We start from the raw sequence: 26,669 nt of genomic DNA, 5'->3' as shown, positions 1-26,669 counted from the left end.
TTATATTTACAACAAGCACACAACGGCAACAGAAAAAGCCCTTCATTTGTTCAAATTAAGTTTATAATATCAAAGTAAGATATTGTCAAGTTTCACTTGTCTTATGGGTTTTTTAATGTGGGGAAAAACTGTGACAAAACAACAAAACAACAGCAGATTATTGATTTAGCTGATCTTATCTGACCACTAGGGATGGGAAATACTGGTCAAAATTTTTATCATAATATTTTGTGGTATTTATTTCACTGTCTTTTGGCTATGAAATATGTGACAAGTTTACTATAGCACCACTGAGGTAATAATAATAATAATAATAAGATAAAGTTAGAATTCCTAAAGACCTCCAATGGTGGTGTTTACTCTAGATGAAGGAAAACAATGTGCTGGTAAACCTGGGTCAACCTGCACTTGTAACATATGAATATTCTGCAACGATTTATTAGAGGAAATTGAGTTGCATTGAGTTTACAAATATGGTGGTATTTCAAACAAATCAAGTTTAAATTACATCAAAGTGCTGTTTGACCCAGGCTGTATCCAGCCATGTTAAAAGGAGAGCCAGGGAGCCAGGGCAGAGCCAGTTCTAACCCAGACGTTGAGTGTTTCCTCTGATTCTGGCTGTAATATGAATGCAGCAAAGAAGAAGAAAACGTCTTGATACGACCTCTTAATGACCTTGGAGGGGGTCCAACTACTGTATCCAGTCTGGTGAAAGAAAAGAAACTGAACATGCACACAGGGAAACAAAGACACTCTGAAGAAACAAAGAATCCTGAAGATTTTTTTTTTTTTGGTGAAATAATTTGCAACCAAGAAATATCATACAGGTATTTCAGTGACATCTGCAAAATTATCTGCCCTCACAAAATGTTGGTGAACAGGGTGCTAAATCTTATAAGAAGCAAATTATTAGGACTCCTGGTGAAGACATCCGTCTACAGGCCAACTGTCAGTTTAGAGGCAAACCAGGAAGATCAATTTTCTGTTCCACTACTACAAGTGAAAATGTAGGTTTTCTAAATACATACTCTGGAGTTAGAGGGATCTGTAAAAAAAAGCAAACAAAAACAAAACAACACATTCTTCATATTCATTATCTTAAGGTTTTATGACTATGCAGGCTCTGTTTGTAGGACCTGGAGACCTTGTTGTACAATGCATAGCATATTGAACCCTTTGGAATACCAGGATATATTAACCCCTTGAAGACGTTTGTGACAAACTTTGCAAACCTTAAATCACACATGCAAGGTGACGTCTGTATTCTGGAAGCACTTTGGCGGCAACTATGTCCTGACAGTAACATATGAGACAGATAATCTCATGCACTGCCCACGCCCTCCCCTTTCCTCTCTGCTACGTTACAGACAGTTCTTCACAATGGCGCCTGTCATGAATGCAAAGGCTAGTTAGCATGCCACCTGTTAGCTAATGATGAAAGCGGCTAAACAGTGTTCCTGTAAGTATAGCTTGTTTCTCTGCCATTGGCACATTAAGAGGCGCCAACACAAGCGTGACTGACAGCTCTCAGACCCTCCTCTTGGTTCTGATTGGTTGTTTCTGAGCGGAAGTGGAGCATTTTTGTAAGATGGCTGTAGGACCACAAGGGGGAGCTTGATTATTTCACTGATTAGCTGTCCCATTTTAAACTGTCAACACGCATAATGAAAGCTTTAAGAAATATGTAAAAACAATATTTCACTAAAATCTACATATTGTTGTTTTAATGTAAGATTTTCTTTCCCTTAAAAATCTCAACTTAAGTTTGTATTTTTATACATTTTTCAATGTATGATCATGCTACTGCTGTAAATGAGCACAATTTAAAACTTCATACACATATATAACAGAGACCATTAACAATAGAGAGCACAGCAAGTGAAAATGTTTCTAATAAAGGCCGAAAAATTTCACTGTCCTGTAAAAATAGCGTTGCTTAACTAAACAATGACATTTAGAGAAAGGTTGGAAATATTCTAGAATTGCAACGTAAAGCTTTTGTGACTGTGTGTGTTTTTGTGTCAGAGTTTCCTGACCTCGTCTGAAGGCTCTTGATGCGGCAGAGCATGTCCAGGTGTCCAGCAGAGTACTGCTCGATCACGTCCTTCACGTCATACGGACGCAGAGTCTCCTTAAACTTCTTCTTAGCTACGTGAAATTTCATTATCCTACACAAACACACAAAACACACAAGGAACCAGGTGGAATTTGACTTTAACTTCATCTTTCTTTAAAGTGTATTGATGTGTAGCATTAATGGAACTTGCCTCTAGATAGAACTAAGTGGAAAGACAAAAAAATCTGATGAGATGCAATTGCTAAGACAGACCAGCAGATGGCGGCAGCAGCTTGCTTATCATCGACTTCAATTCTTATTTGTGTTTACTTTTTTGTGATTGAATTAAGAACACACAATTGAGCTGATTTGGCTTTAAATCAATCTTTCTGTCAACGTGTTTCTGAGCTGAGCTCCAGGAAGAACAGTAAGATCAGGTTTAAACGGATTTTATCCATCCCAGGTCAATGTGGCAAACTCGGCCTTTCAGTATCTTTGCAGTTTTCTGGAAGTTTGTTCCAAATTTGGGCTGCATAAAATCTGAAGACTAAGTCAGAGTCCCAGTTTTAATTTGATAAACAAATTGAGGATTAAGCTCATGTTAGAGTGATGGTAAGGAGGTTTTTCCAACCTTGAAGACTTAGAGCTCATCAAAGATAAATCATCAAAATACTAATGAAAACAAAAATCAGATTATTAAGAAGGGGATTAGTGTAATTGTCTTGAGAGATGAAGGTTTCATTGTTGAAAAAGAAGTTATTAGTTGATTAAAAAAATACTTAAAACTAAATCTGCAGGGGTATCAATAATTGACGTCCGTCTCAAAATCTTCTGTTCAAAAACTAATATTAGTTGAATTTCACAACAGCTAAAAATTAACACCTCCAATTCAAATGACTACTTCCGTCCATTTGCTGAAGGGAGGCACTGATGGGTGAACAATATTGATGTGGGTAAGAAGATCTATGGTCTTTGTTCCTTTAAATTCCCTGCGGGTTTCCACTTGTCTGTTTGGTTCACAGTTTTAATGGAAACACCCCGAGACAGACGACCCGCTGCAAAAACATACCCAACTGGGGGACGGGGTGTCCAGTCCTCAACCTGAAACCCTGGGAAAGAGCTGGGATCTGGCAACCTATGGATGCGGCCCGCTGAGTGGACGTTAGAAGGTAGAGGCACAGTTTGTGCATGTGTGGATCCGATTCTCAAAGTGAAAGAGATGGGAATCAAAGGACTTTAGCGATGTTGCGTGAAAAAAAGAAGGTGTTCAAATACCAAACTAATAACTAGTTCTGAGCTCGTTTTCTCTGCCAGACAAATGACGATGTAGCCGTCTAAGTTAAACATCTTGTAAAGGAGTCCACCTCATTTTATTGCTCTTTGGTCTTAAATTAACGCCGAGTGTTGATGATTCTGGGCACTGCTACTGCGGTCAGGGGTTGACAAGTGCATCGTGATGGTTCTACATCTATGCAGCGAGAATCATCGTCCTTCTCATGCTGAACTGTTGCCAATTCTTGAACAAATTTGTTTACAAAATAGTAGGACATCTGGATTATCCTAAGGTGAGGAATTATCTTTAATTTTTTACACTCAAACCAAGTAGCAGTCTTGGTTTAGTGTAGATTTTGTCTACACTAAAAAGAAGAAACTCTGAAAAACAATGAGTTTACATACCCCATGGGGAACCAAAAGGTGACTTGGTCAAACTGATGAACGTGTTTTAGCCTAATTCAAACTCGTGTGTTTTTATTTCCAGCCTACCTGACAGCTCTGATGACCGCTTTTAGTGGCGCTGAAAGATCCTCCACAGTGATGTCACAATGGCAACCTTTCTCGTCGAAGGAATCGTCCGTGGTCATGCCTGGGTCCACTGCAAGAGACAGCAGCACTGATCCATCAATCAACGCAGGCCCGTAGAAAATTATTTCCAGTCCGAGAAGCCCATAAAGCACTTTCTTCAACGCGGGTCTCTGCAGGAGACGTCAGGAATTCTTTTTAAAGCTGATACTATTTGGCCTTAAGCAGGTGAAGATTTATGCTCCGTCTGGATGGGAGCATTAGGAATTAGAAGAGGTTTGCCAACTGAACTATGTAAGCTTTTAGGAGGTCTATCTATCTATCTATCTATCTATCAATCAATCAATCAATCAATCAAGCTTTTCATCCACCCATCCACCTATTTACAATGAGTTTTACATGGAATACTCTTATAAAAATTTATCTGTAATTCATTTCAGAATTGCATCATTCATGGTAGCAGCATGCTAGAGTAGCTCTGCTTTGCTTGTTTTTTTTTTTTGTAGACTTTTGCTTTTATATTTCTTTAGTTAAGGCATTGCATGTTTAGACAATCATTCCCTCTGTGTTTGGATGCCGTGCAGCCGGAAGGATTTTTATCCTTACTTTTTTTTTTTGCTTTTGAGCAGTCGCTGTGATGCATAACCATGGCAACAAGGTATTGTTTTGTTTTTTTTTACAACTGGGAGGGGCTGTTTAGCATCTAACAGCTCAAATAACACCTGAACGGTAACCTAGAGATCCTCAAGGAGTTGAAAAGGAGGTTTTGTGGATGTAGAGCAGCAGCAAAGAACAGAGAGAGGAGGAGGAAGTTCAAACCACCTCTTTTGTTGGTCTTAGAGGGAAAGGGTATTATCCCCAACTCCAACATCTCTCTGAGCCAGACAGATATTTAAAAAGACGTCTGTGTGGCATGTAGGGCTGTTACCAGAGATCCTCCCTGCCCACAGCATCACAATCAACAACAAGTCTTTGGAGGTACTTGGATGAGACGGGTCATGACATTTAATCTGCCTTTGAATTGAACAGAAAAAGTTTGAAGAAGAAAATAATGAGTGTATATTTCAAATCTCTGTCTTTAGTTAATACAGATACTGCAAGCTGTGAGGAAAAACACTTAAGTGTTTTCTTTCTATTCTGTCCTGCTGAGAGATTTCCTATCATCCAGTAAATCCTATGGGGTAAAAAAAAACACGGGGAGAGTTCAGAAGGACAAAAAAAAAAAAAAAAAAACAAACAAAAGAAAAATTGTACATTTTTTTATGATAAACTGAATGTGGACTAATCTAGATGGATTACAAAACACAAACAAGATATAATAATAATAATAATAATAATAATAATAATAATAATAATGATCAAAACAGATAAATCTCCCAGTACTGCTTTCATCAAATTATCCAACTCCCTCACTGTAATGTTTTCTCAGATGGGTTTCACTTCCTGTGGAGGCTGTTCTGGGATCTTATTCAATTGTCTGAGTGCATGTCAATTGAACCGTTAATGGAAATAAACTCTTGAGAAATGGGCCCATCACAAACAAACAAAACTGATCTGGAAACAGCAAAAAGGTGCTGAAAATCCTTCTTCTGTCAAGTTTTACATGAGAGTAACAGGAGACCAAAACCAGAAGAGAAACGTTAGGATGCTGTGTTATGTAATTACTTTTCCATTTCGTTTCATTTTTACTTCAGTCCAGTTATCTGGAGGAGAGGAGGGGGGGCGGGGGGGTAATGTACAAATTTTTAATTTATCTAGAAATGAGAAAAAAATACATATATCTTAATGCAATAGAAATCAGAGTAAACTTTACAGCTGAGTGCTTTACAAACATCTGAATCGAGGAAATAAAACCAAAAGGTGATGTTTTAGTCACATATGTCCTTATACACTGCTGGTCATTTTAAGTTTTATTTCCTGCTTAGCTTACTTGAGAACCATAGTGCAGCGTTTAATGTGCTTCAGCTTTCAAAGATTTTTTTATATCCATCTCTCTATCTCTCTAGACAGACAGACATATATATATATATATATATATATATATATATATATATATATATATATATATATATATATAAAACTCTGTAAATATCTCATAACTTTAAACTTGTGAAAATCTAATTTTAACAGCCTCTCTGGATTCACTGCGATCCTTGGCTGGGATCACTGAACAGAACCCCAGCATCTCCAAAATAAACAGGAGACAAAGCTGAGCGTGAAGCACAACATGGAGGTCTAATCCTGTTTGTGATAGGACAAACACAGAGCAATGGGAACCGCTGTCTTTTATTTTAATCTTCAAGTGCAATATATCGGCCTCATAATTAAGGTTAGTGCAGATTTTTGTATACATCATGACTCATTATTTTACTTCTTTTTTTTTTTTTTTTTAATTAGTGGATCTTCACCTTGACTGGTGACAGGGAAATTCAAGAATCCTGTCTTTTTCCGATTAGTGAATGTACCACATTATATCTTTGCCAGGTGCAATAATATGGTGCTAATCAACACAACACTCTTTAGTGAGGAGGTTGTTACTGAAGGAAGAAGTCACAGTTCGACACAAGTTTGTAATTTTCAGTGTTTTAAAATGAATGCAAATGAGAAGCAGAGACGGTAGATGCTATTTAAGAGGAAACCGCTGGAATATAAATATATATTTATATTTTGTGTTAATACTGAACCTGTGCTTTACAGCAGGAGTCTCGAACTCATTGTCAATTTGGGCCACATCGGCATCTTGATTATCCTCAAAGGGATGCTTGTGGAAGAATATTGAGTTGTTGAAATGACCTATAAACTGATGAAATATTACAGCTTTCTCTACATTCAGAAAATACTTCTAAAAAGTAAAAATTACTTTGCATCCTTCCAGATTGATGTAATTTGGCACTACAAAAATAAAAACTGATTTGATTTGACTGAAAAAATAACGTTTAAGCACAGAGCTGTTGTTTTCAGCTTCTAATTCAGTGGCCTGAGATGGTTACGGCGGGACGGATTTGACGTGACGGGACTTGAGTTTGACACGTGTTTTACAGTGTATGCTCTCTCACAGGTGACTTAATCTTGCCTGTGCGTCTACTACAAATGTTTAATGACTGGTGATGGCATGAAGGCTAGAAAGAAACATTCTTAATGGTGTAATTGTAGTGTTGCAAGACAAACCTAAATTGTCCCAAATCAGTTTTGGCAGATGAAATGTAGAAAACTAGCCACAAAATGTCCACTTGGTTCATCTGTGATTTTAAATCTGCAGTCTTGTGAACCAATGTCCTTGATATGTATTAGTAAGTTTCCTTAAGCAAATCCTTCAAATTTGAAAGCCGCAAACGGATGTTAAAAATCCTCTCAATGATTTTGACATAGTTCATCTGTTTAATCAAAGTTAACCAGCTGAAAAGAAAAGAAAAGAAAAAAAAAAGATGAATCCAGGTGAGTAAACCAACTGTTTGGTGCCGTGCTCACCGTCCGGAGCAGCGGTGCGGGTCTGACTCTTCAGCCTCAGTGATGGTCTAAAGCGTGTCCGATCGTTGAAGCTCCAGCTTTTCTGCACTTTGGCGGGGCTCCCGCCCATTAGTTCACTGCTGCCCACCACCTCGTTGCCAGGGGAACAGCGCTGGCGGTCATTGATGGATGTCTGCCTACTCTTCATGCTCTGACCTCGAGGACTCGCCATCCGGACCCGCTCCTTAAAGCTCAGCTTTTGACTGAGGGGACGGGCGAAAGAAAAAAAAAAAACAGAAGAGGGGGGGATAAGCTGATGGATGCAGAAAAAGAAACAGGAAAAGTTTTAAGCAAAAGGAAAGATTTGAGATAAAAGAGGTGAGGTGACAGAAGTGTGTTTGGAGACAAGAAACAATGGACGCTGACTGCAATCATTTCTCCTCAGAAAGTGAAAAAACGTTCAGGCACAAAGAGCAGCGCTCTCATCTTTTCCCTCCGACCAAACCTCATCCATCCAAACAACATGCCTAAAACTTTGAAACAGAGCCAGAAGGGCCGCCAGGCCACCAAAAAGTAAAAGCCGCCTCCTCGCTGGATCCTGAGGTGCCGCAAAGCGATGAGCTGATAAAGTATTCATCTATTCTCTTTTCAAAACAGACTTAATGAGATTTTTAAAGGTGATATGTAAAGCGTAGCACCATTAATACATCATCACCACATTCATTTTGAGTCCATATTAAACAAATGACACCAGTACTGAGAGAAGCTTGTTAAAAGCTCACTATGATTTACTTTTATATCATTTTTTTCCCCCTTGGGTGCTTATGCAGCTTTTTTTCTTTCTTTTTTTTTTTGCCAAAAGACAAAATCCTCCACGGACTGTTTTGGCAAGCTACATCGCTGCATTTTTTTTTTCTACATTAGTAATTTATGTTGTGCTGAAATTATACAAGAACTACTAATGTTCGATCTTTGTGACCAGTCATTGTCTCCGTCTCTCTGTTAATCTTTCACCACTTGGAAGCAAAAAGCTCATAGCATCAGCAACTTTAGAAACAGAATAAAGTTGTTTTTTTTTCACATTAGTCACATATTTATTAATTTATTGGTGTGAATGCAAAACATGAGTCATACTCCACTTAATGAACAGAGACCAGCATGCAGTGCAGTAGACCAAAAAGAAAGAGATATGCATTTTTTCCCAGCATATCTTCTGCAGATGTGGTTAGAAGCTTACAAACACTTATTATTAGCATGAATGTTGATAATTTTAGGGTTCTGATGATTCATTTGAACCATCTTTCCCAGGGTGGAATGATTGTGAAACATTCAGTAGTTGTGGATGCATTCAGAGGCTCATTTGCCAGATTAAAAGTATATTTTGAAACAAAAAAAAAAAACCTTATTAAAAAAACATAATTAACAGAAAGACTTGAAAACATTAGAAGTTTTCAATATTTAATTCATTCAATGTGAGTGTTACATGGCTATCAGAAGATTTTTTAAATCGATGTCAGAGAAATTCCCCCATATTCAAACTGGTGCATCCGATTCTTGCTGCTACTGCAGTTTATTCAATAAGCATTCCACTCTGGAAAAACAATAGTTCAAATAAATAGTTAAAAACACAAAACATATTTAACATTCATTCCATAGTGAGGGTATATTAGCGTCTTACTGCATGCCGTTCGCCCTAAATCAACTAAACCTTCTCAGCCTCTCCATCTCCTGTGAGTTTTACTGGCTCATAATTCTGAACAGAAATTAGGAAATCAATAATGACAAAACTACATTTTTTACTACATTCTTCTTTGTTTTGTTTTTTTTAAATGATATTCTCCTCTCAAATGACCAAAGATTGAAAACAAGACAGGCAGCCGTAAAGCAGGAAGCATGCAAACTGTTGAGTCGACTGCTGTAACATCCCTGACCATTTAGTAGGTCAGGGATGTTACACATTATTATATTACTATGCAGTCCAGCTCCATGAATTGATTCATTTGATGTTTTTGTCGTCTAGATGAGAACAGCTGATTATTTACAAAACTATCACAACTGCATAAAAATGCCCAGAGGAGATCTTCGGCTGAGCTGCAGTGGCTCATGCAGAGATTATTGTGGACAATGGTTTACAGTACTGAGTGAATTCTCACTTCTCTGTAAAATTACATGAATGCAATTTGACATAAATCTGACCACTTTTTGAAGGCCTTTCAAATTGTTTTCGTCCAAGAAAGCCTGTGTGTACATTCACAGTGCTCTCTTCTCTGTCAAGGAAAATCAGATTTTACGTTTGGTTTCATGTTGATTTTATGTTTTTGTTGGAATGTAAGGATTATAGACTTGTGTAGGAGTTGCCTGACTTACTGCTAAACAGACATGACCAGTCTGAGTGATGATTCAGTGTGCTTGGAGACAGATGCTGACCCTGCAAGTTAGAGATGGATTCCTACACACTTCCTTTTCAAAATTTGGTTTTTACAAAAAAAAAAAAAAAGTCTCCAAACTCAAATTTTTTAGGGTAAAAACATGAGTTTAAAAGCCCTTAACTTTCGCCTCCAAATCACTTAAATGTTATCCAATGGGTCCACGTCAGTTAATGGGTTAAGCGCAAGTACTGAGCGCAAAAATTAACTTTGAATTTATGGCAAATATGTCTAGGATTGAAGGAAGAAAGGAAGGAAAAACAGATAAATAGAACATTAATGGGCTGAGTTTATGTCCTCTGTTTTCTATTTCCAGACCAGGAAAAAGCTGGGTGTGCTAGCGGTACCGACAGCCGGCGTCCCTGTGAAACCTCTTTCACTGCTGAGAAACCTGGAGACGTAATCTGAGCTGTTAATGAAACTGATGGTGCATCCGATTGGTCAGTACTGCAGTGAGTTACCGTGGCGTCCAAACAAAAGCAAACTCAGGCACTGCTGACCAAAGAGTTGATTTCTTAGCGAGCTATGGGGGATTTTACAGATACAGCTGCTACTTCCGACAGGTCTGTGATCTGTTGACGTCTAAAACGAAAACTCATCTTCATGGATAACTTCCAAACAAGAGCCCATCTCTTAGGTCTGTGTGAAGTTGTTGTTTAATTACTTTCCTAATCCTTAAAAGACACAACAGTCAAATACAAAATATCGTAGGAAGATGGTTTTTAGGCCCAACACAATGAAATATTTGCTGCAGGTAGACGCAACACTCTGAAAGACCGTCAAAAAGTCTGGAGCACTACTGATTATGACCTCTGTTAAATGATTACAGGAAACTTTGGCTCTGAAAAAGCTAAGCATGTGTGAGTTCTTTTACAGCTTTAGCACGATGCTGTAAATGACATAAAATGCACTTATTAATGAAAGAAAAGAAATATATAAAATAAAGGGGAATTCAGATTTTGACTTTAAAACTTTGGTCAAAAATATTGGGGTAAAATAAGCCTTTTTGTATCAAATTATAAAAAGATAATTTCGAGCATTATTCTGGTTCTGATGTAATTCCCCTTTAAATTGTAACTTGGAACCAAGGTCTCGTTTGCATTCAGCAGGCAGCAGCCAAAAGTAGCCGTCTCAGAATTTTTTTTTTTTTTTAATCATAAAAGGGACCAAGGAGATTTGTATGAGGAAGGTTTTCTTTTTCTTCTCTTTCATGCTATTAGTCAATCGTTCACATGAGATTCTGGGCTTAGACCAGGCCAGAGAAGATGCTACTATAAGTACCTCCTATATTTCCGAGAACACTTTCTGAAGAGTCCCCCATTAGTTAGAACCTTACTAAAGGAGAGAGAGAGAGAATAGGAAAGGGAAAGGGGTAAAGAGGAAGAGGAATTGAGTTGAACGAGGTCAGAGGCTTTGCTTTCAGGACCGACACACACTCAACACTCAGAAGGGCAGAGGACACGTTTCAAAGAGGAAAAGCTAAGCGGGTAGCAGCATACCCACCTGAGCTCAAGAACCTCTCAAGTTGGGATGAAATACATGGTTAATGTATTTTCCTGACACCGAATCTATTTTCTCAGCCAAAGGTTTCAGACCATTTTTCTTTCCTGTCACAGGATGGCTCAGAATGATCCTAATTCTGTCTTTTAAGTGTACTTATCTGCTCAAGCTACACATCATTACGTTTGATTTGGACTAGCACATACACTAGCCCGTAATTGCAGAAAAACCCCCAACTACTTTTATATGTTCTAATAAGGATATTAGATGGGGGACAAAGCAAAGGTAAAGGTTAGAGCTGTGAGAAAGACGCGCACAGAGACACTTTTTAAAATTTATGAGAGGACGAACGGAGCTGAAGACTTGACTCGAGTCAAGAATCTGCCCTACAATTACACCTGGAGCTTTCATTTAGAACGGCTTGATCAAAGTCCAAAGTTCACGAGACATTCTCCAAAAGAGATGTAGCTGCAATCAGGCGAAGCTGGGTTAGCAAAACGCTGACTCGAGAAGGCTGAATAGAAATCCAACAAAGCACATTTCTTTATTGGTCAAACAATCTTAAAAACCATCCGTCTCGCTAATTTGATGTCTCCGTGACGTACTGCTTTTGCGTCGGTCTGTCGCATTAACATTCCAATGAAATAAATCAAAGTTTGGGATTGTGTCGTGACAGAACATGGAAAAAGAGAGAAAAAAAATCAAGGAGTACGGATACTTTTGGAAGGCACTGCGGTTTGAACAAATTTCTCACTATCTGTCTGTCAAACAAAAGGCTGAAAAATGTGTTGTGTTCATGTTCGGTTTGGCCGGTTTTAGATTAAATGTGACATGTTTGATAGCCTTGTTTGCTTAGCTTGGAGTGAAAGCTGTTATCCGAGCCATGCTGCCAAACAAATAGCTTGAAACCTGCAGGACTTTGACATAACAAACCAGATCGTCCGCTACAGCTTTAAGCATTTGCAGATAGCATCCAGATTGAAAGCAACCAAAGAGACAAGTTAATTTCACGAATTGTTTATTGGTCAATGTTTTTATTTTCTTGATTTTCCACATCATAGGGGCTGAATTAAACTTAAGTGCGCCACAAAAGGCAAGCCAGCTCAACATACCCCACCTGTCTACACTCATAACCCAAAGAGTAAACTCCGTTATCCTTCATCTCACGCTGCCAAAACACAACTCACTTACACACAGCTTGATATCCGCTGCAGCACTTTGCGGTGCGCCGAGCGGTTACAACTGCTGGTGTTTACAGGTCTGCTAAACGAACATCACAGGCCGTTTACCACGGCACCTACCGCCGTCGAGCTGCCGAGAGTCGACAGTCTGTAAAACCGCTAATAACGCCAAGGCTTTACGTATTCCCTCGGTAAAAAGGGCAGCGTGGAGAAAAGAAAACAATGTCATAAAAGTGCGGGTAATTATGATTTAACAAGTGTAAATTGGACTTGGCTGCAGCAAAAAGTTTCTAAGAAAGGAAAACATAATTACGCTAAGTCGTTGAAGCAGAAGGATTTCTGGGGAATAGCTGTTGTGGAAGCGACAAAGCCTAATTAAGTCCTATTTTGTTGAAGAATGAGACATACGTTTGTTTGTGTGTTTGGCAGAGAGCGCAAACGGATTCTTTTTCACTTGCGTATGTGTGCGGAGGTTTCCAGTTTAAATGCAGATTAAGCTGCTGGCTCAACATAAGGCCTCCAAATGTTGACAAAGAGACGCTGCACTGTAAAAACTATACTAGCGTAATTAAACTCACAAATCTCTTGTTTTTTTTAAAACTCCTCTTGTTCTTGAATCCCCTTTCTCCCGTTTCCCTCCCCCTTTCTTAAACTTTAGTCAGTCGCCGCTAGACTTTGTGTTTGATGAGTTATATAAATACCATCTCAATGGAAAAAGTGTGTAATGGTACAGACATGGTACAGACTTCTGTCTTTGAAGGCATGTGATAAAGAATAAGGGAGCAAACACACACACACACACACACACCCACACACACATATTACGTCTTTCTATCCTCATAAGGACTTTGCATTGAAACCATTAGCAGCACATGGATAACTCTAAACTCAGTTCATGCTTGAATCCTGAACCTGGTGCCTAACCCCAAGCAACATGTCTTCTTTTGGGGCAGCGGGTCCTTCACAGTGTGACATTTGTTGGATATTACAGTGTACAAGATGAGAAATGCTCAAACACACGCACGCAGCAAAGACAACAATCGACCTTGTAAGGGTGAAGGGTCAAGTCAGGGAAGGGAAGAGGAGAGAAAGATTTAAAAACTGAAAAAGATGAAGTTCAACATGAAAATTATGTCAGAATAGAAGCATACTGCATCTTCACACAATGTTGCTCTATAGCACATGTCACACTTTATCTGCACTATTGCAAGTGGCTATTGGTTGTTTTTCTTGGTGCATGTTCAACAGTATGCAGTGGAATATATTGTATCTATGAGCTGGAAGGAAACAGAAACCAGCTTTACTAAGCACAGAAATAAAAAAGAGAGATCTTAACATCTTTGATTAACCTTTATCAAAATAAACCTGCTGATTTGGCTTTTATACTTTGTGTATTCTAACACCACAGTGTGGCTTTTTTCAAACTTTTTTTTCCCCTCTCATTCAGCGAAGCAACAGTATTATATGAAGTTGCACCAAGAATATGATTAATAACCATAACTGGTTGTTTTTCTGCTTAAATCTTAAACATGCGATCATTTTGTGGTTGGTGAAAGCCTAACAACAACGCTCTCCAGGTTGGAAGTTCTTCCTGACAGAAAACCCAAATTCAGCAAATTTTAATGCCAGTGATGTGTGAGGAGGCTAATTTTCTTACAGCATGTCAAGAGATGACTGTGATTCATGGAGGCTGCGAGAGAGCGAGAGAGAGCTAGGCTTTCAGCAAATAACAAGGAGTCCTTGCGTAACAGACTGAGCTTGTTCTGTGTTATTCTTCAGATCGTTTAACCTGTCTGTCATGGAATATGCTGGATTTCTGAAATGTAAAAAATTGAAGAAATTATCTCTATGTTACTGAAGCTGTACCATAGGATGTCAACTTTTGTCTCTGCTTTCAATAAGTAAAATGTTCTGTTAGTAACTTAGCGGTTGCTCACAATAGGAGACAAATAAAATATTTTAACATCAGTTTTCAGACTTTCTGTCACAGTTCTTGTAGTGAAATTAGAATAAGCCAACATCAGAACCGACAGGTTGATGTTGACTAGTAAATCTCTATTTATATCTTTTTTGTTTATTATTTTTGGTTGATATTCTCTGTAGCATGGACATGTCTTTTATAAGGCTTTGCAAAATCAGTAGAGGTTCAAATGTTTATTTCCATGACAGTAAATGTCAACAAGCTAATAAATAAATATGAGTCATAGCGCACACTTCAAAATGAGAGATGAATACGTCAACAAATATGCAAAGAGCCCAGAAAACCAGAGGAAAGTACATAAAAAATTACGACACAGCATCAGCACTAATCTGAGTTTTACTGCATGTTCAGTGTCTGTGTGGTTTTATGCATACAAACTGAGAGTCATACAAACCTGTAGGCAGTCTCGCCCTGCTCTTTCCTTCAGGGGTTAGTGGGACACAGAGGAGGAGGAGACAAAGGGAAAGAAATCAGTTTTCAAGCAGAATAAAATCGTACGGATATTTCCATCAATGGTTAGGGAAGGCATCCAGCCATCCAGCCAAAACAACTTCACAACCAGCTTTCATCAAAGCGCATGCAAGCTGTCGCCATGCACAGCAAAGCTCAGCATCAGCTCAGAGAAAGACCATGTGCCCAGCGACGGCCCCACAGTGTTGTCATAGGGGTGCCCAGAGGAGGCCAGTAAGAATTTAAGAGAGGCACAACAAAAAATATATATCTACTTATTTATTTTGACACCTTTTTGTTTTATTTTTATTTTAATTTTATAGTTTATTTATTTATTTATTTATTTATTTATTTACATTATCTATTGATTGAACATGAGTCTGTATGCCTTTCAATAACCTGAACATGATTCTCTTTGGGAGACAGCGGGAGCCCAACATTTTTCAAGAGGGGGCTATGGCCCCCCTGATCCCATCCCTTAGGGTTGCCTCTGCACAAACCTTTGAAACGTTTCATTATACAAGTTTTTTTCTTGTTGTGTGTAATTTGTGTGTTTGTGAAGCACTAAGTCAGTCACTGACTGACTTAATGCTTTAAGTCAGTCATTGACTGACAAGCATTAAGTCAGTCATTGACTTAATGCTGACTTAAGCATTAAGTCAGTCATTGACTGACTTAATGTCAGTCAATGACTGACTTAAAGCATTAAGTCAGTTATTGACTGACTTAATGCTTTAAGTCAGTCATTGACTGACTTAATGCTTTAAGTCAGTCATTGACTGACAAGCATTAAGTCAGTCATTGACTTAATGCTGACTTAAGCATTAAGTCAGTCATTGACTGACTTAATGTCAGTCAATGGGTTAACTGACATTAACTTAACTGAATTTAAGTCAATGAATGACTTAAAGCATTAAGTCAGTCATTGACTGACTTAATGTCAGTCAATGACTGACTTAAAGCATTAAGTCAGTTATTGACTGACTTAATGCTTTAAGTCAGTCATTGACTGACTTAATGCTTTAAGTCAGTCATTGACTGACAAGCATTAAGTCAGTCATTGACTTAATGCTGACTTAAGCATTAAGTCAATGACTTAATGTCAGTCAATGGGTTAACTGACATTAACTTAACTGAATTTAAGTCAATGAATGACTTAAAGCATTAAGTCAGTCATTGACTTAATGCTGACTTAAGCATTAAGTCAGTCATTGACTGACTTAATGTCAGTCAATGACTGACTTAAAGCATTAAGTCAGTTATTGACTGACTTAATGCTTGAATTAAACTCTGAATATTAATGTGTTGCTACTTTGCTAATGTATTCATGCATAAGGAATTTTTGCACATTTTGTTTTGTTTTCATTGGGATCTTAAGTGATGCACCAAATTCAAAGAGTTACATAATAATGACGCTGATTGCTCACAGAACTTAGTATGAATGGATAAAATACAAAAAGTGTGGCATGTGTTCATGTCAAACACTTTGCAGAGACATGTTTTGCTGTAGTTTGTACTGCAGTTTAGAGTTAAATTTGGATTCTGACATATTTTGACGCAGTGATTCATTCTGGAAGAACCTCTTGGCTGCTTATCTGATATATTATCTCCTTTTAGTCTGTTGAAGACTTTCACTGTTGTTGTCCTTTGTCCATTTTCAGAAGATGGTTTCAACAGGACTTTGAGGTTCTCAAATGTTTAGAATATTGTTTTGCAGCCTAACTTTCTTTTTGTTCTCTACCAAAACTTTGAGGCCCTACAGAGGTGTCAAATTTAAAGTAGCTTAAGAGAAATGCATGCCACACATTTCAGACTTAAGGTTTTAAAACAAAATAAAATTAGCGCACTTTTATCCTTCCACATTTGTACCATGCACTAGTTTGTCTTGGTCTAAATAAATATATTTTTGGGAAATCTTAGATGACCAAAATTTGTGGTCATTTTATAAAAAAACTTAAAATAGGTGTTCAGTGTTGAAGTTAAAAGTATCAACGGAAACCCTGACGCCCCAGCGGGTCACTGGTCAGCTTCGAAGTTAGAGGAATGCTGCAAATTGTACATGCCAAGCAAAACGAGTCTGATTTAGAAGGAAAATGTTAAAAGATACAGAAATGGTTAGAACTTTTTATAAACAAGCAGTCAACTGAAAGCAGAAACGGCATCAGCAGGGACAGACAGACATCAGTTGAGGAGCAGGAAACGAAGGAAAAGGGGGCTAAACAGCAGCGGCCATGTTTGTAAGTCTGTAAGTTGTTACCTACTTGGCGGGGCTGCAGGTATGCAACGCCTTCAAATGAGGCGTCCAGGTAGCAATAGAAACCGAGTTCTCATCAGCAGCATAACTACGCCAGACACACTACGTGCAAAGTTGACAGGATAAATAATCGTAAAAGAAACGATCAATGGAATGTGGGGAGGAAAACAAAAACGGGTGGGATTGCATAAGTTGGGAACGACATGAGAGAATGATGATGAGGAGGGGGGGAACAAAACAAGGAAAAAAACAAAAGAAAATCTTTGTTAGTTTTTTTTTTTTTTTTGGTAGAGCTGATGCAGTGTTGTAGGGTGCTGGAGGGTAGGTGGGGCGGTGATGGTGGTGTTGGTGGAGGGGATACATGCCTGAGGGGGGGGAGCGCGCTTTGGTAGTGATGCCAAGTGGCTCTGAGGTAGGGACGAGCGCCGTCGGTGGAGTACAGACGCCAAGCCGCCTGAGTGAGGGGGCGGGGGAGGGATCAGAGATGGACAGGACACACACATTCATGTGGAACACACAGAAAAACACCACACATTAGGGCAAAAAAAAAACAAACAAACACAGTGAGGGGAAGGAACGGAAATTAATGTGAACATTTGACATACAGGGATGTAACCTGCTGGCAGCAAACAGGAGGTCTGAAATATCAAAACAAGGAGGTTCTCTGATTTGACGAGCCAAAGAGAAACCGATACCCTGGCCTCCTTTTTCTGCGTCATCAGCATTTCAAACGCGTAGAGTTTACGTTCATACAAATTTGAAGTCAATCAGTGCACTTGATCAAAAACTACGATGGAGCACAAGCCAGAGGCTGCAATATCAGTGAGAGAAAATACTCAGTATGCTTTACGGAAGCAAGAAATGTTGTTTTTCTTAAAGCTAACGATTATATGTGTGAGTCTGACACAGGATATACTTGTTCTATTTTGTCTATTTTGAACTGTCTGTTCGCTTAACACACATTTCTTTTCCATTTTTTTATTACACGAGTGAGTTTTGAAATATCCCTCATACTTTTGTTCTATAATTGCAGATGAAACAGGCTGTTCTCTGAAGATTTTGTTTTAGGCTTAACAACAGTTGAGTGAACATCTTTGATGCTTCTGCAGGTTTTGCAATTTAGTTATTTTCTACAACCATCAAACTGCTGGAAAGTTGCTTTTATGTTTAAAGATTGTTGCATTTAAGTTTACACGAATGAGGTTTTATGTTTTAATGTTAGAAAAAAATACTTTCAAACATGTTCTTTCCACACTTGAATGTCTACAATTTGGGAAAATGTGCTATTGGATAGTGTTGCTAACAACTGTTAGCACAGAATCAAATAGAAAATCTCTCTGTTTTCCAAATTGCAACAAACAAACAAAAAACACTCTCAAGTTGCTGTATAGTTGCCAATATGAATTTGATTCAATAAAAAAAATATGTCTGTTAATTTTAAACAAAGACAAAGCGATTCTGGAGTTCACATTTTAAACGGTCTAGAATCCTCTTTTATTAAAGATCAGCAAGTGTAGACAGCTGATCTATTTAGTCTCTTGAGAATGCAAGCTGTTACCTTAACCTTACTGTAAGACTTTCAAAAGGCTGCCAACATTTCCAAACCCATTATAATTCACAATATGCAAAGGTTAAAAGCTCTAAAGATTAAAACAGAGCAACTTTGCTGCACTAAACACAGCATTCTTGGCGTCGACTGAAGTCTGCCTAGAGTCAATTTGATTGTCTGTCAATTCGACAAAATGTCTCCAAGGTACTGACAGCCTGTGCAGATGGGTCCTGTGAGGATCCGAAATAAACTAAACTGTATAAAGGGTAAAAAGAAAATCAATGAGCAGCACTTGGGGAAGTCTAGCTGACTCTTGTTAGCCTAAATGTAACCTCTGACCTCAGCGGAAAGTACTGGTTTTTCATTTCCAAACACCTCTCTGATATTGAGAATAATAAGTTGTGGGTTTGCTTCCCTCAAGAACAACTTCCACACCAAAGAGTTTTATTTTGAGCACAATCTGTTGCTTCTGAGGCATGGTGTATTCACTGATTGACAAAGGATTGGATTTTTGAGTTTCAAGCTGAAGAATTATTTAATTTCAATCATGAGACAATTTCTCGGTGTACATGTACTTATGGCTCTCATAAAGAAAATTGGCTAAATTGTTAGATCAGCACAAAAAGCAAAGCATTTCCACCCAAAACAAAACTAATCAAAGGCTACAATTTGTCGTAGAATCCGCTCCTTGAGGAACTTTTTTGACTCAACAGGCCTAAATTTGAATAAAATGTTGCAAGCCATTTTATAGAAATAAACATAATCCATCACAAGGTTTGCATTTTTCTTTTTTTTTATTTAAATTGAGATTTAATATTTTACTTAAAGATTACTTAACCTCCTTATTGGTGCCAAGTAAGGTTACAAGATTGGTGTCAAAACATTTTTGACAGACATGTTTGAAATTAACACTGGAGTCCTACCAAAGACGGAGCCAGTTTGAAATGACTTTGGAGATTTTGCTCTGAAACTCCGTTTTAAAGAAAGCAAAGGTGGTGCAGCAGCAGTCCTGTTTTAAAAATGGATCGACTGCTGTGACCTGAAACCAGTGGTAATTTCCTGCCCTGCATGCAGACGACGACGACGACAACAACAACACAGAACCAACAGCTATTTAAAGGTGAGAGAAATGTGTGAAATGGTGGAGTGCACAGAGACGGTGACAATATCATCCACATATTTAACAGCTTCCACGTTTCCTTCTGAAGGGTACCTGTTGAAGAAAATATTAAGCGCTTAGCAAAACGTCAGGCAGCCGGACAGAGCTAGTAAAACAAACAGCTGTCCAGTTGGGGTGGAAATTAACCAGTTATTCTTGTGGGCTGTTTTGGTAAAGACGTGTAAAAAATCTGAACAAAACTTCATCTTTCATTACTATAGTGCAAATTAATTACACTTAAGTACATTTATTCAGTGGGGGGAAGTCCCAGGCTGATTTTTCTCTTTTCAAACTTTGGGAGGCACCTGGGGGGTCACCTCAGGTTCCAGTGGTGGCCAACGCTGCCCGGGCTGCAACTCCTCTAGCTCCGGCCCTGCTTTACTGGCTCTTTCAGTAGGATAGTGATCTAAACCATAGGGCTAAATAAAAGGTGATATGGATCAACTCAGTTTGGTGACCTGAATCTGGAAGCCTGGGAGTGAACAAGAAGACATTCTTGATGCTGTGGATATTTTGCAAAAATGAGTGATCGATAGAAACTTATCTATGATGAAGCTACAGAAAGATATGTTCTTATTAGATGAATACATTGATTTTTCCCCCCACTGAATAAATTAACTCGGATTAAACAGTGGATTTTTTTCATTTTTAGGTTGAGATTACACTAGTGTAATAAAATATACCTTTTTTGTTTTTAAGGCTTTTTAGAAATTTTTACCAGATTTAGAAACAAGTATTCTTGGTGTTGGATGCATGTTGTTATCTTTTGACAGTGCTGAGCATCATGAACTGCTGCACAGATAGTAAAGAAACAGCTTAAGCGTTCAGATTTTCAGTCACTTTACCAGAAAGATCTCTTCAAAACGTGAGGCAAACGTGTTCTACAAAAGGAAGGAGGTAGAAAAAAAATAATAAACACTGAAAGAGAGAAAGTCTGCTGCTTTCTGCTGACACCCCACAGCAGATGTTTATTTTTTCCCCCCATCGGAAAGCAATGCTCTTGTCTATAACAATGAGTGACATTCTAGGAGAGCGTCTGCCTGAGGGGAATGATTGCCATGGAAACGGCTCGTAAATCCTTGCATCGTGTGTTGCTGTTGGCCCCGAGATATGACACCGTGCCTCAGCCTGACGCACCTTACGACGGCGTCAGCTGGATGCGCTGACGGCCTGAAGAAGGCCAGAAGACACGGACAGGCTCACTGAGAGCAAGCGCTTCATTAGACGCCGCTACATTTCCCTGCAGTGGACGCCGCCGTCCCGACGTGAAAACACAAAACAAAGGCAGAGAAAAGCTAAGGTAGTTGAAACGGACAAGCGGAGTTTTCCGGATAAAGCGAAAGAAAGACATCTGTGTTTACGCCGGACCTCCAACGCTAAAAGTGCTGCTGGGAAGTGAAAAACCCAGTGGGTAAGAAACCTCTTTGTTGACCGTGTGTGTTCATACCTGGATGAGGCTGGCAGCTGGATTCCTCCTTTTTTCAAAGTGCTTCTGGCGATGCTGCTCCTGCACCTTCAGGGCAAAACCTGACCCCAGGATGCCCTGCCAGGCAACAATCCACACCACAACAGGAAATGATAAAAAAAAAAAAGAAGAAAATGAAGATATGAAAATGACAATGCATTAACTCCTGAAGTTTGTTTACTCACAGCAGGCAGAGCAAAGAACGAGATCCCAAGCAGAGCAAAACCGGCTGACAGTAACCGGCCGGTCCAGGTTTGCGGCGTCTTGTCGCCGTAGCCAATTGTTGTTAAGGTGATCTGAAAGGTCAAAGTTACAGGTGTGTTTGCTCTGGAACACGTTCAGATTTCAAATTTGAATAACTTGACCAAAAATGTAGAGGAACCCATTTCCTGATATTTTTAGGGTTTATCTCTGTCACAGTTTTATCAGGGCGTGACCTCATCAGTTAGAGGTGCTATGAAACATTATATTAAAAAAAGATAGGCTAGGGAAACCCAGGTCAGTTTTGTAATAGCGACAACTGAAAAAAAAAACAAAAAAAAAAACTTATTGAAATTTCAGACAACATACAAAACTTCCAACTCAGTTTTTAATCTCTAAATGAAGAGTTAAATCTCCTACTTGAGATTTGTTCAGTCTGGATAAAAACTTGACTTTCACCTCACCAGGATTCTGCCATTTATTTAGTTACAGCTTTATGCAAAGACAAAGACGTTTAATATGGCAAAAAATATCAGATTAAGGCAAATATATGGACAAGGCACCTATATGCACAACATTCATTATAATCACACAATCTGTCAGTTTACTCTCGCACTTGCAGCGAATATGCAAAAAAATAAATCCCGCCATATTCTCCAGGCACAATTTTTAATAGGGTGACATTATGAAGATGTCCGTGTCCAATCTCAAGCGTTACCTCAGGGTTCTGATCTCAGCATTTTCAAACAACACACACCAGGAGTCCCTGACAAAACCTTTTCTCCAGCACATTGCTTGCATAATATGTGATGATTTTTAACAATCAGAGCCTTTTTTGGGTGCTCTGCTATCGAAACGTCATCATAGATGCACATGTGGTTTTGCTGATTTAATTTTAGGTTTGCTTAGAGTCTCGGCCTTGTTCGTCCTCCACTAAGGATGTTTCCAGTGGGGAAGACGGAGGCGCCGCCCGGGCCCATCTGTGTCATGTCACCCACTCTGCCTGCTGCTGCGCCGCCTGCATAAACACACACTGCTCTGGATGGACTCTGGGTCAGTTCATTCCTTCAACAACTTACAAACCCATTTCAAACCCATGCACGGTCATTTCACGCCTAACCCATAAGAAAACATCTTATGTGTTTCATTTTAGTTAGATTCTTTCATTAATTACGGAGAAACAGTCAAAAAAATGTTGAAATATCATGTTACAGTTACATTAATTGTTTATTATGCTCTGAAAATGTTTAATTATACTTTATTGCTCTTTATTTTATTTCTTATTATTGATTTTCACAATTGACCGCCCACAATGACTGTGGAGAAACAGTTTTCCTGTAATGGGAAGTTATTTCTCCACCACTAGCACATACATAGGGGATGATTGACAGCGTTAAGACCCTCCTCCTGGCTGTGATTGGTTGTTTCTGACTGACAGCAGATGCATTTCTGCAGATGGCAGTAGGATCACAAGAAGAAGGCAGAGGAGATACATTTTTTATACTGATTTGCTGTCATGTTTCACTATTATGACATAGCTTTAATAAATATGTTATTAAAACATTTCTTATAAAAATTACATCACGTTTGGGACATATCTAATATACATTTATATTCTACTAGGCTCATATCTTTTTAACTGCTTGATAGAAAATATGGGCAAAAATAAAAAGAGCAGAAGACAAAAGTTTTAAATTCACTGAATTGTAAAAAGCAAAAGAAAATATTTCCCTTTTGTTGTCCTACCACAACTCAATTCTCTTCATGCAAAGGCTCACTGAGTTTTGGAAGAACACAAAAATATATATATATAAGGGGATGAATCACTGCTGTCAAAAAATATAAAGTAAATACAAATTCCGAGAATTTCCTTGAACTGTTTTCTGTGAAATTACTTCCCTTCAGCTGTCGGATTGCACAGAATAACCTACATTAGAGCTCTTTCAAAACGGTTGCAAGATTTATTGCATTTCCTAACCCATCGCTCAGAAGCATTTCAGAACCTTGATCTATTAGAGATTGAATAGAGGATGTAGATGTCTTTTAAAGCATGTTTCTACACCATTAAGATTCATATTTCGAACGCAGCAGAAGTCACAATGAAAGCTCCATCAACGAGAAGGACGAGCATCCTCTCAGACATTAACGATAAAAAGCAATTCCTGAACCCGCGTGCCCAGCAGCGACGGCTCACAGTTTTCTCTTCCGACAGCTTTTGTGCAGACTCGTACATCTCAGAGGCTTTATGTGGCCAAGCTTCAGCTTTGCACATTTTTTTCATTTTTATTTATATATATATATATAAAATAGCTTTTAGTCTCTAGGAGAAAACCAGGAGGCTCCAAGGTGTCACAGCACAGGAACAGTGTCTGTGAGTGTCGATGCCAGAAGCCTCTCAGGCCTACTTCACCTGGCAGCAGGACAAGATTGGATTTATTGATTGGTCCGTTTCTTGTTTGTGTCTTGTCTGCTTCCACGTTTTCGGAGGAGGATATAAGAGGAAACAGTGCGGTGCGGCCAGCCGAGCGTGACTACAGAAAAAAAAAAAAAAGGAAAAAAAAAAAAGGAAAAAAAAAGAAGAGAAAAACACCTTCGTGGTGGTTTCTGGATTTCTGGTGTTATAAGGGTCACAGTGGAAGTGAAAATGGAAATGTAGCACTGTTGTCAAAAAATGCAGCCCAGCATTACAGGATTGTTTTTTTTTTTTTTAAGTGTCTCATTTTCAGGCAATTTAAAGGGGCCAGAGTTAAGTATTAAGAAATAATATATGAGGATTTTAGATTTCAGTTTTAATTCTCATATTTGAAACTGAAAGCTTACATAATACTGTTAAAATTAATCCTAATTTTCTCTCTTACCAATATACAATAAATATTACTTAGATTTTCCTCCTTCAAGTCAGTTAGTAATAAGAAAATATTTAATATTTGATCAATACCAGAATAACCAGAAAATCATGTTTTTCTGAGATTTTTTTCTCACTTGCTTCAAATTTAGAAACGTACGTACACACCTTTGGTGTTGGGAATTAAAAAGTGGCTCTTAAACTTCATGACTTTACTATATTTTGGCTGTCCTTCCTCATGACAGTAAAAGTTTACAGTAATTGTTTAAATTCCAATTCAGAAATACTTTATTGATCCCAAAGGGAAATTAAATAATTCACAGTAATTCTTGGCTCATTTCTCAAGCCACTTTTGACAAATTTGGTGTTTTTCTCAGTGTCAGTGCTCATTTGGTTCAACTTCCTTATATCCCAAAATGTTGCTTCAACATTTCCTTATAATATTCTATATTCATGATGTCATTCCATCAATTTTAGTTTCTGAACACAAAACGGTTCTCCAAAAATTAAGCGCATTTTCACACAATGTAAGGTTTTTATCCCCTGGTACAATTCCAAACTATAATCTGACATTTTATGTTGCTTTTGGAGCAACGGCTTCTTCCTTTCTGATTGGCCTTTCAACCCATGTTCTTACAGGCCTCATTTCAATCTGAGTAATGCATATTTTACTACAAAACACTTTAATTTCTGGGGCCTCTCTCTGGACATTTTCATGTTTTTTTTAATACTTATTTAATAATAACACCTTCAAGAAATTAATTTATGATTCTCTACAATTCTGTTTTTGACACTGTCAGATTTTCTTAGATTTTTCCTTGATTTCACACAAAGACTCGTTATATTTGAGGTGTTGCCTTGAAAACCATTCACAGATGAATGCCTAGTTACCTCAAATACTGTGACTTAACTTATTGGAAATTTACAAAGCTACAAAATCCTCATCTTAGCTGTTACAAATTACTGAAAACACTATAATCTCTGTGCATTAACACGTCTAGTTTAGTAAAGCAATAAATATTTATCTGAAAAGTTTGTCCCGGTCTTCTGACATTAGGCAAATATGTAGAAATAGTCTTGGTAATCCAACCAAACCTAAAGTAAGTTTGGTTGGATTTAATGTCAGAGAGTGAGGAAAAGAAGCCTTGGTCCCCCGTATGTTACGCCGAACGTCAAAAAGTATGACAGAATGCACAACGCCACAAAGAGGCTCTTGCATATCTTAATCAGTTAAAAGGAGACATACTCAGTCATATCAGATGTACAAATCCTATAAATGTAAGCCTTAGTCCCCTGCTTAGTTTGAAAACAGCGTCTCTGAGACAGTGTGTCATTCACAGAGGCGGTTGTGTGTGTGTCTGATGTGTGTCCTTACCGTGCCCCACCACAGAGCGTCAGCGTACGTGTCAAACTCCTTGTTGAACTCTTTTTCCACAAGATAGACCAGGAAAGAGGAGAAGATAAGCACCAGGAACCCGATGTACCAAGCAGTCACCAGCTCCTGCAAGCAGACGTTGGAGCAATCCGGAGTTAAGAGAGAAAAATTTCCTTTTACGCTCCAAGACCTTTAATTTTGTGCTTTGATAGGAAAGTGGCAAACAGTCCCTGAGGGATTATTAATTGTTTGCAAATGGATAAAAAAAGCTTACAGTAATTGAGATTTTTTTTTTTTTTAGAAAATAAATAGGCAGAAACAAAACAAATGGACATCATAGGCTGTGATCCTGTAATGAGGTATTCACAAAATGAATCCAAATAAGTCTCCAGCCTAAACAAAAGGATTACATTTTTAAACCAGATAGTATTGGAATTATGGTGACATACATCCTGAGAATGTGTTATCGCTTCTTCTTTCATCAATTGTGAAAAAAATTATATATATTTTTTTATCGATTTCCACAATCGATAAAAAATAATAGTCAGATTGGTCTCACTCTAGCGCTGTGACATGTGATGATTAATCACTATGCTTAACTTTCTAAAATTGAAATGTAAACATGAAGCTTCCAAAAAATGTAAGGAAAATGTTTTTATTGTCTCAAACTAAGAGTCTGAAGATTCTCAGTTTTCAAAAGAAGTCATTTAATTTCAAAAATTAATTTAGAAAAACTATAACCTCGGTGGGAGGACAATTCATCGTTGCATTAAGTAGGATGCATGCTATTTTGGTTTTGTCCAAAATTTGCAGCTGAGCACAGCAGTTTGAAGCTTTTCGCTCAACTCTGAGCAGCACAAGGCTGCTCAACGCGCTGCTGTGAAATGAGCAACTCTCTGCGAGAGACGCACTATTCAGATATTAGAATAAAATCAGCCGAAAATTAATGCACACAACTTTTACTTGTAAAACTTGGATCT

General features: G+C 38.2%; 1 protein-coding gene across 2 annotated transcripts in view; it reads right to left on the bottom strand.

Annotated features, from left to right (window-relative positions):
* Positions 1-26,669, bottom strand: part of kcnq5a (potassium voltage-gated channel, KQT-like subfamily, member 5a) — a 104,351-nt gene that overhangs the window by 6,256 nt on the left and 71,426 nt on the right. The window contains exons 5-12 of one of the 2 annotated variants that reach the window (XM_088012850.1): positions 25,690-25,815; positions 21,454-21,564; positions 21,251-21,346; positions 17,103-17,197; positions 14,782-14,812; positions 7,325-7,616; positions 3,821-3,929; positions 2,037-2,168 (exon numbers count right to left, since the gene is read on the bottom strand). In XM_088012850.1, coding sequence (XP_087868976.1) covers positions 2,037-2,168; positions 3,821-3,929; positions 7,325-7,616; positions 14,782-14,812; positions 17,103-17,197; positions 21,251-21,346; positions 21,454-21,564; positions 25,690-25,815 — 992 coding nt within the window. The remainder of the gene's footprint in view (positions 1-2,036; positions 2,169-3,820; positions 3,930-7,324; positions 7,617-14,781; positions 14,813-17,102; positions 17,198-21,250; positions 21,347-21,453; positions 21,565-25,689; positions 25,816-26,669) is intronic. The other variant, XM_015011878.2, reaches the window with a different exon arrangement.

This window comes from Poecilia mexicana, unplaced genomic scaffold (genome assembly GCF_051168715.1).
Source record: "Poecilia mexicana isolate PSO_F unplaced genomic scaffold, ASM5116871v1 scaffold_15, whole genome shotgun sequence".
In the NCBI taxonomy this organism is placed as follows: Eukaryota; Metazoa; Chordata; class Actinopteri; order Cyprinodontiformes; family Poeciliidae; genus Poecilia; species Poecilia mexicana.
Note: the sequence above shows the minus strand (reverse complement) of the source record. Positions and strands in the feature narration are given on the sequence as shown.